The sequence below is a fragment of the Drosophila kikkawai genome, chromosome 2R (assembly GCF_030179895.1).
Source record: "Drosophila kikkawai strain 14028-0561.14 chromosome 2R, DkikHiC1v2, whole genome shotgun sequence".
NCBI lineage: Eukaryota > Metazoa > Arthropoda > Insecta > Diptera > Drosophilidae > Drosophila > Drosophila kikkawai.
Window position 1 is genome coordinate 6,737,816 of NC_091729.1, and position 10,334 is coordinate 6,748,149.

Genomic DNA, 10,334 nt, shown 5'->3' on the forward strand with positions numbered 1-10,334 from the left:
TCTAAGAACTTATTAGGAAAAATATCGATTTACTGAAGATCGATATGTTTCCAGCTCTACAGTGTGGCTATTTTGTTCGTATAAATCCTTTTTAGTCTCGTTTTCTTTACGGCGTACTATCGCGATACATCACCAGTAATTTCAGTAATCCAGCCTAGATTATATATATTTATTTTACATAAGAGCTATTTGAACAGCTGTGATTGTGCAGTGGAAACTCTCCTTTTTTCTCTTTCGTGTGTGTGCAGCCCTGGCAGAGCCAGGGCAACCCTGTGTTATCGTCCCCGTCTGACGACGACGACCCATCATTTTTCGATAGCAAAAAAAGTGCAAAAAATTAAATTCTCGGCGTAATTAATCAGTAAATATAATATCTTAAGCAGTAGGTGAGTGTAGCCGCCAACAAGCCACTGCAACTGCACCCCGCGGCTCCGCGTGGCGACGACTGGTCAGCAGTTAAATGGGCCGAGGGCAAGGCCAACAACTGCCAAGCTGCGGCCGCAGCCCCCACACAAAAGGCGAGCGAGCCGCCCGATTTTGCCAAAAAGCAGTCGCCTTTGCCGACGTTGTTTGAGGGTCGTTCGTCCGCTTGCAACTGCATTCGCGCAGACCGTGTGTCCCCTAATCACGCAACCATTGAGCTCTAAATATCGCACCATCCCGCAGCCAAAACACCTTCACATCCAGCCCCAGACGGAGGACCCAGGATCCAGAGCCAGACCCAGTCGAGATGTCGCTCAAGCCCAAAATAGTCGAGTTTGTCGATGTTTGGCCGCGCCTGCGCTGCATCGCCGAGTCTGTGATAACTCTCACCAAGGTGGAGCGATCGGTGTGGAACACAAGTTTCAGGTGAGTCTGGCAAACCCTGCACCAGGGGTCAAAACAATAGCACCCACAAACTAAAATTGTGTGAGGAAGTGGGAAGAGTTGCCACAACCAATTGGAATACACATATGTGTATCAACCTAACTGTAGGATCGCCAATGAATTGCAGAAAATTTGTAATCAACAGAGCCCAATAAATCTCTCCTCAACCCATTCCAATCAAATTATGCAATAATTATGGACTCGAAACGAGTCCAGGATTGCAAATACATAAGAGTACTATTTTTTCGACCTCCACTGTTTCTATATGTTTTGTGCAGCGTGAGTTGCCAAAATTTGGGATCGCTAAAATAAAACACACTAACACATTCACGTCTTTACCTCCAACCGCCGCCCCACACCCACATCGTATAGCGACGTGTACACGCTGTGCGTGGCCCAGCCGGAACCGATGGCCGATCGCCTCTACAGTGAGACAAAGCACTTCCTTGAGCAGCACGTCCAGGAAATGCTGGCCAAAAAGGTGCTGATCGAGGGAGAAGGTTCCAACTCAAACGGCGGGCCGGACCTACTCCATAGGTACTACACCACTTGGATGGAGTATAGCCAGGGGATCAAGTATTTGCACCAGCTGTACATGTGAGTATCCAGTCGGGGAGTAACCTTGAGTGCAACGCCAAGTAATCCACGCCTCCTCCCTAGCTACCTTAACCAGCAGCACATCAAGAAGCAGAAGATCACCGATACGGAATCGTTCTACGGAAACCTGTCCAGTGATGCCGCCGAGCAGATGGAGATTGGCGAATTGGGGCTCGACATTTGGCGCCTGTACATGGTTGAGTATTTGGCCACCGAGCTCGTGCGCCATATACTGGAAGGGATTGCTGCTGATAGGGCCAGCAACGGAACGCTGGATCATCACCGCGTCCAAATCATTAACGGCGTGATTCACAGTTTTGTGGAGGTGCAGGACTATAAGAAAACTGGATCGCTGAAGCTATACCAGGAGCTCTTCGAGGGTCCCATGCTGGAGGCCAGCGGCACCTATTACACAGACGAGGCCAACAAGCTGCTCCAGCGCTGCTCCGTTTCGGAGTACATGCAGGAGGTTATCCGAATACTGGAGTACGAGAGCCGGCGGGCCCAGAAGTTCCTGCACGTCAGTTCGCTGCAAAAACTGCGCAAGCAGTGCGAGGAGAAGTTCATCAACGATCGGCTGGGCTTTATCTACTCGGAGTGCCGCGAAATGGTGTCCGAGGAGCGGCGACAGGACCTGCGCAACATGTACATTGTGCTCAAGCCGATACCCGACAACCTCAAGGCCGAGCTCATCACAACCTTCCTCGAGCACATCAAGAACGAGGGCTTGCAGACTGTCGTTGCGCTCAAGGGCGAAAACATTCACATAGCGTTCGTCGAAAATATGCTGAAGGTGCACCAAAAGTTCCAGGAGCTAATTGCCGACGTCTTCGAAAACGACTCACTCTTCCTTAGCGCGTTAGACAAGGCATGCGCTAGCGTAATCAATCGCCGTCCCACCGAGCGCCAGCCGTGCCGCAGCGCTGAATATGTGGCCAAATACTGTGATACGTTACTGAAGAAGTCGAAGACCTGCGAGGCGGAGATCGATCAGAAGCTTACCAACAACATAACCATTTTTAAGTATATCGAGGATAAGGATGTCTACCAGAAATTCTACAGTCGGCTATTGGCCAAGCGTCTTATCCATGAGCAAAGCCAGAGCATGGATGCTGAAGAGGGAATGATCAATCGATTGAAGGTATGTGTTACACTGTTAAAATGTAGTTGAAGAAGGGTTTAAGGGTTTAATCTAAACTCTGGCTTTCGAGCATTGATTCAAGAGAAGGACGAGCAAAAATAAAACGTATGACGTTGCTCATCCTGGTGTTGTGCTTTTTTGTTTCATAGATATTCAACAATGTAACCTTTTTTTAAGCAAAATAGGCTTTTTTAACTATCTGTTTCTCCACAAAAAAAATATTTAAAAAGTGGCCTGTTTTACAACCCCATATGTGGGGGAGGGGTAAGGCTAGTTCGGTGAAAAACGGGTCGAATGTATTGTGGTGAAGCGGCTAAAGTTAGTTTATTAAATTAAATAGCATAAAATCACCCGATATTAAAAAACTAGAATGCATTTGTTAAATGATAAGAGTCTTGAGGTACTCACGTGGCGTTTTTATTTTTATAAATTTTTTCCCCAATTTTTTATCAAAATTGGAAGTCAAAACCACGATTTTTTACTAAAAAATGTAGTTAAATTGTTAAATTAAATGAAACCTACCTATTCAGTAGATTTTGAGTTATCGTGTACACCGATTTTCACAATGGCATTTTTCAGGAAAAGCCTTTAAACTTTGTAAAACTCATGCATTTAACACCAACCGACCAACGTTCAACTCTGCATAACTTTGTGAATTTTGCTATGATCGATATTCTTGAGATATTGAGCCTTAAAATAAAAATATTTACGAACAAAATAATTACATACTTTACCACCCCCTCAAATAAATGTTACAATAACATTACAACAACATTAACCTGTATATATTTACATATTTAATAATTTACATGTTCTTCATTTTAACTTATAGCAAGCCTGTGGCTATGAATTTACAAATAAACTCCATCGAATGTTTACGGATATATCGGTATCTACAGATCTGAACAACAAGTTCAACACTCACTTAAAGGACACGGATGTGGATTTGGGTGAGCTGTTTTGCCATATGCTGTCTTTTAATTATTGTTTTAAAAAAGAGTGCTTGCTATGCAGGTATCAATCTCTCAATAAAGGTACTACAAGCTGGAGCTTGGCCTTTGGGATCGACACAAGTTATACCGTTCGCAGTGCCACAGGAATTTGAGAAATCAATCAAAATGGTACGTTTCAAACCTACACATCTACGTATTGAAAATAATTCATAAATGTAAGCTGACTATGTAAAGCTGCCCTGGGACGGAATGTTTTTTTATAGTATCCTCCAGAGAGGAGATAGTCTGGATCTTAAATCGCTGCTAACCTCAATAATTTGAAGCCGACATTCCGTTTAAAAGATATTCATTAAACAAGATTTTCGTGGCCCTTTCCCAATTAAATGTTTTCTGGATTGTCTATCTGTAATCTGCCTGTCTAAACCAAATCGCTCCTACATATCCTGAAACCACTTTTAAAAAACAGCTCGAACTAAACAACTTAAGGGGGTTGACCCATGTGACGGTTTCAAAAAATCGTTCATAAATTGCTTTTCTTATTTATGATCTATATGTATTTAAAAGGATTTCTCGTTACGAAGTTTCATCACAGAACATACAAATTACTCCTGCAACGATTATTTCATTTGCGTGTTTCTCGAAACCACGTTTTTCCAACTGGTCAACCCGATTTATAAAAAACAACTTAACCGATTTTCCTGAAATTTTCAGAATATGTTCAGCATACATGCGGTCATAGCATGAAATGTTGTGTCGAAACTGCTAAAGTTAGCTTAAAATATTTACAGGCTTACAAGTAATAGGGAATCTCCCGAGTCCTTAAAAAAAAAGTTGGTTTTCGGTGTACAACCTAACTGTCCACAAAAACATTCGATGTCAAAAAACTATATTGCCTACGGATAAGTGTCCCAAGGTACTCACGTTTTTATTTTTTTCCTCGATTTTTTTATTAAAATTTGAAGTCAAAACCCCGATTTTGGACTAAAAACTAATTACCAATTTTCCTAATTTTTGATCTATGATCTTGATCTTGATTTATGCAGAAGCTATCTAAAGAAGTATACGAAAGATAAAAGCAAAAGAAAATATGCCTATTTATTTTGGCCATAGCTTAATAAGCTAAATTCCAGACAATGGAAAGAAAGCCTTCGTCGATGCAAGACCTAAAATTTCTAATTATTAATAAAGGAAGTTAAAACATTAACAAGAAAGGAAGCTAACTTCGTCACGCCGAAGTTTGTATACCCTTGCAGATTGGTTTTTATGTTTATATTATAGATTTAAATGCTGAAAGCACTCACAGAACAGAGTTTCATTACATTTTACCTATACTTATTATGTTTACAGTTTGACAGTTACAGTTTTACATTCCCAACTTTATATATTTTATACAATTACCGATCGCTTCTATGGCAGCTATAATATATACTTGTCCGATTTTTATGAAATTTATACCAAAATTCTAGAATAATAAAAAAAAGCTTATATCTCAGAGTAGATAAACATACGTTGAAAAACAACGAAGCTATAATTTTTTTCCTATTTATTTCTCGATCGTTCCTATGGCAGCTAAATCATATAGTCGTCCGATTTTCATAAAATTTTTACCAAAATTCTGAAATAATATAAAATGGCCATATCTAAAAAATGGTTCAAAAATGTTGAAAAACAGCAAAGTTATAATTTTTTTTCTACAAATATATCGAACATTTGTATGGCAGCTATATGATACAGTCGTCCGATCCGGCCCGTTCCGACATATATAGCAGTGAGAGTATATAGAAGACTATATGCAATGTTTAATTCAGATAGCTTTAAAACTGAGGGACTAGTTTGCGTAGAAACAGACAGACGGACAGACAGACAGACGGACAATCGGACAGACGGACATGGCTAGATCGACTCGGCTGTTGATGCTGATCAAGAATATATATACTTTATAGGGTCGGAAACGTTTCCTTCACTGCGTTGCAAACTTCTGACTGAAATTATAATACCCTGCAAGGGTATAATAATATTGAATAGGATTAAATTTAGGGTGATAACAAATTATGCGTAAATACTTTACTTTCACCTCCTTTTGCAAAAATTCAAGAAAATTGGTCAACAATAACAAAAATAACATCGGAAAGAAGTTGGGAGGTGCAACTTGCTCGTTGTGTAAATACTTTTGACTACCTCTGTATATTCATGATCAAAATCAACAGCTATCTAAATGTAACTTTGCATATAGTCTTCAATATACTCTCACTGCGGTACGGGCCGGATCGGACGACTATATCATTTAGCTGCCACACAAATGTTCGATAAACGTGTAAAAAAAATATTATAACTTGGCTGTTTTTCAACATATTTTCATCATTTGAGATACGGCCATTTTTTATACCCTTGCAGGGTATTATAATTTCAGTCAGAAGTTTGCAACGCAGTGAAGGAGACCTTTCCGACCCTATAAAGTATATATATTCTTGATCAGCATCAACAGCCGAGTTGATCTAGCCATGTCCGTCTGTCCGTTTCTACGCAAACTAGTCCCTCAGTTTTAAAGTTATCAGAATCGGACGACTATATCATATAGCTGCCATACAAATGTTCGATAAATTTTTAGAAAAAAATTATAACTTGGCTGTTTTTCAATTTTATTCCATAATTTTTGAGATATAGCCATTTTATATTATTTCAGAATTTTTTAAAAAATTTTATGAAAATCGGACCACTATATGGGCATTTCCACAGAAATGTCAACCGCGGCCAAAGAACTAAAACTTCTCTAAAATGTTTTTTTTCCAACATAGAAACATTAGGAAAGGGTCAATTCATTAAATTTGAAGGGCTTTATCATATTCTAAAACAAATTTCGAAATATTCGAATGCATATTCGCGCAAACACGATTTTTCATTATTTTGATGAAAAACATCATAAAAATGGGCCTGTTTTCTTTTGATAATTACATCCAAACCGAGGCATTATGCTTTGATTGTTGTTTACTAACATCACAAGAAGAATGCAAAAAGTCGAAATAAAATGGATATATGCTCTTCTAATTTACTTAAATAGTAAAAAATTACATGCAAAGTATGATGATAAAAACTGTCGCGTGCGACACCTTATTAAAATTCAATAAAAAATAAACTACACTAAATTTCTGATTGCAAATTAAAGCATATGAAAATGACATTATCGCATAACATTTTAAAATTTGTTTCATTAAAATATTCCCAGCCGTTTCGCTAAAATCAGTGTTTTAACAGCTCGCCGCGTAAAGTGACTTCTGTTTTTGTCGCGTGCGAACCCTTCAATTTTTTTTAAATCTTAAAATCAACACTAACACCAATTATAGCCCTAGGCAAGAGCTATAAGTTAATATTTTTAAAAGAAATAAAAATAAAATGTACCATACTTTTTTTTTTGCTTTGAATGCGTACGAATGTCGCGTGCGACACCATGGAAATGCCCATATCTTATAGCTGCCATAGGAACGATCGGGAAATTAATCGAAAAAAAATTATAACTTCGTTGTTTTTCAACGTATTTTCATCTACTTTGAGACATGAGCTCTTAGTATTATTTCATAATTTTAGTAACAATATTATGAAAATTGGACAACTATATCATATAGCTGCCATAGAAGCGATCCGTAGATGTAGAGAAAATATAAAGCTGGGAATGTATAACTCTAACTGTCAAACTGTAAACATAATAAGTATAGGTAAAATTTTGTGAAACTCTGTTTCGGCATTATAATTAATTTATAATATAAATATGAAAACCAATCTGCAAGGGTATACAAACTTCGGCGTGCCGAAGTTAGCTTCCTTTCTTGTTAATATTTCAGATATTCGGTTTTAGTTTTATGAAAATCGGACGACTATATCTTATAGCTGCCATAGAAGCGATCGGTAGATGTAGAGAATATGTAAAGCTGGGAATGGAAAACTGTAAACATAATAAGTATATTATTTTTAAGAAAAAAAATACAGCCTGGTCGTTTCTCAAAATACATGTTTCCATATTAAAATTGTATTATTTTTATTTTCCAGTTCGAGGACTACTACCATAAACTGTTTAGTGGTCGCAAGCTAACCTGGCTACATCACATGTGTCACGGCGAACTGAAACTGAGTCACCTGAAGAAGTCGTACATCGTAACGATGCAAACGTACCAGATGGCGATAATTCTGCTATTTGAGACCTGCGACAGTCTGAGTTGTCGGGAAATACAAAATACGCTTCAGTTGAACGACGAAACGTTTCAGAAGCACATGCAGCCAATGATCGAGTCGAAGCTGTTGAATGCCAGCTCAGCAGAGAATCTCGCCGGGGAGACTCGAATTGAATTGAATTTGGATTACACAAATAAGCGTACAAAGTTTAAGATAAGCTCGGCTTTGCAAAAGGAAACGCCGCAGGAGGTAAGCAGAGACCAATTGCAGTTGGAACATCTTATACCCTATGCATTATGTAATTGCTCTTAGGTCGAACACACAATCAACTCGGTGGACGAGGATCGCAAACTATTCCTGCAGGCGGCCATTGTAAGGATTATGAAATCACGCAAGGTCCTGAAGCACAATGCACTGATACAGGAGGTATAAAGAGGAAAGAAAGCCGTGTTCCATACACCTACCAATTATATTTTCCATTACAGGTTCTCTCACTATCAAAGGTTAGCTTTACGCCCAACATAGCCATGATCAAGAAGTGTGTGGAGTCCTTAATCGACAAACAATATATTGAGCGAACAGCGAATTCGGGAGACGAATACAGCTACATGGCCTAGACTAAAGCAGAGAATACTTGATTCTGAAAAACCAATTAAATACACACTGACAACAAACACACACAGAGTAATTCTTGGCGGAAGGCGGCTAACTCATCTTGTCTAAAGCCCCTCATGCATGGACAGGATCCTAGCAAACTACCATCAACCTTACGCTCAAAATATTCTTTACGGAAGAAACAAACGAACGTTTAGGCTATCTTGTTTTTGTTCTCTAATCTTGGCCGCATTGGAATAAAAGATTGTGTTGTTACTCGATACTTTATAATTTAGATTAGTTAGTTTTGCTTCGTTTTTTATTTAATGAATCGATCCTTTGTAAGTGTAGACATGTATATTTCTTTGATGTATTTTTATATTTATCACACCACAAACACACATCAAAACCCAAATTGAATTGAGTTGAAGGAGAATGTATAATAAACACGGAAAGTATATATATGATATCAACGGTATAATTCCTACCCTTGCCCCATCCTCAGCAGATACCGCATTAATTGGCTGCAGATTACACAGATTGTGGAAAAACTATATTTATTTATAAAAGATCTACGCTCAGTTGTCATCTTTTCATTGCTCATTATTCGTGTTATGTATTTTATTAAACAGCAAAGTGCTTTTAAACTTCTTTTGACCTTAGGTACAATTGGTAAAATGTTTTCTTGCTAAAAATGTATTCACTTAGTTATTTCAACCTTTTGTATTTTCCATACTACGGTGAGGCTTTGCTTTATTAAGTTCTTTATTGTGTTTGTCATTCATTTTAAGGGGGGGGTAAGGTATTTAATTTTTTTTTTTCGTAAATTTTTTTTTATTTTTTATTTTAAAAGTTCAATATTTTAAGAATATTGTGTCCAAGTTTTACATCAATCATAGTAAAATTGACGAAGTTATGCGGAGCTGAACGAAGGTCGGTAGGTGTTCAATGCATGAGAATCACAAAGTTTAAAGCGCTCTCCTGAAAAATGCCATTTTGAAAATCGGTGTACACGATAACTAAAAATATACTGAACCAATCGGTTTGAAATTTGGAACATAACTTCTTTAGATAATTCTACAGGTATTCTCGTCGAGCTTTTTTTAATTTTTAATTTTCTTATATTTTTTATTTAACAAATTAACTTAATTTTTTAGTCAAAAATCGGGGTTTTGACTTCAAATTTTGATAAAAAATAGGGAAAAAATTTTAAAAATAAAAACGCTTCGAGAATACCTCGGGACACTTATCCTTTAACGAATGAGGTATAATTTTTGTAGATCGGATGATTCTGTGGACAGTTAGGATGTACACCGCAAACCAACTTTTTTTGGAGGCGACTCGGGAGATTCCCTATAACTCCTCTACCTCTAAATATTTTTCAATACAAAATTTATCACAAACTGTTCAAATGTTGTGTTATTATATGGTATTTAATTCGTTAAGCTAGCTTTAGCCGTTTCGCCACAACATTTTTTTGAAAAGTGGGCATTTTTGCACCGAATTAACCTTACCCCCCCCTTAAAATAATGTGTGAAGCTTGCAGGATACAAATGGTCTCCGAAATGATTTATTAAATAAAAAATTATCAGTTTCCATTCGGAAAACGTTCATTTTCAGTTATGGAATGTAAAATAATGAAATAGTTTTGAGTTTTAAGTATTATCAGGGACCGTAAATAATGATTATCAATGTTTTCTTTAAACAGAAAAATCATCCACTTGGAAAAACCGCAAAAAAAACTAATTTACCAATTTCAAGATAATCAATAATTGCTGCAATCTAGACTTTTATATATTAAACCAATTTTAATTTTTGATTTTTGAGTTTTAATTAATCGCTGAAAAAAAAAAATTATTTTGAGCGAAAAAATATCGCTAAAAATATATAATAATTATATTTTGAGCGATATTTTTATCGCTAAAAAAATGATTATATTTTCAGCGATATTTTTTCGCTTAATGTATTTTTTGGGTTCGTTTGTTTTCAATTTATAGGATCATGTAAATTGTTTTCAA

General features: G+C 37.3%; 1 protein-coding gene across 1 annotated transcript; it reads left to right on the forward strand.

Moving 5' to 3' along the window:
* The first annotated feature begins 235 nt into the window (after positions 1 to 235).
* Positions 236 to 8,783, forward strand: Cul2 (cullin 2). Its single transcript, XM_017176750.3, has 9 exons — positions 236 to 386; positions 667 to 849; positions 1,240 to 1,464; positions 1,528 to 2,605; positions 3,438 to 3,555; positions 3,620 to 3,726; positions 7,600 to 7,971; positions 8,035 to 8,148; positions 8,208 to 8,783. The coding sequence occupies exons 2-9, from the start codon at positions 731 to 733 to the stop codon at positions 8,337 to 8,339; spliced, it is 2,265 nt and encodes a 754-aa protein (XP_017032239.1). The 5' UTR covers positions 236 to 386; positions 667 to 730; the 3' UTR covers positions 8,340 to 8,783.
* Positions 8,784 to 10,334: the final 1,551 nt, after the last annotated feature.

Excerpts from the sequence above, each read along its gene's own strand:
- Cul2 (XM_017176750.3), top strand. The coding sequence starts at position 731 with ATGTCGCTCAAGCCCAAAATAGTCGAGTTTGTCGATGTTTGGCCGCGC. Across the intron at positions 1,465-1,527 it reads TATTTGCACCAGCTGTACAT|CTACCTTAACCAGCAGCACA; the intron begins GTGAGTATCCAG and ends CCTCCTCCCTAG. Across the intron at positions 3,727-7,599 it reads TTGAGAAATCAATCAAAATG|TTCGAGGACTACTACCATAA; the intron begins GTACGTTTCAAA and ends TTTATTTTCCAG.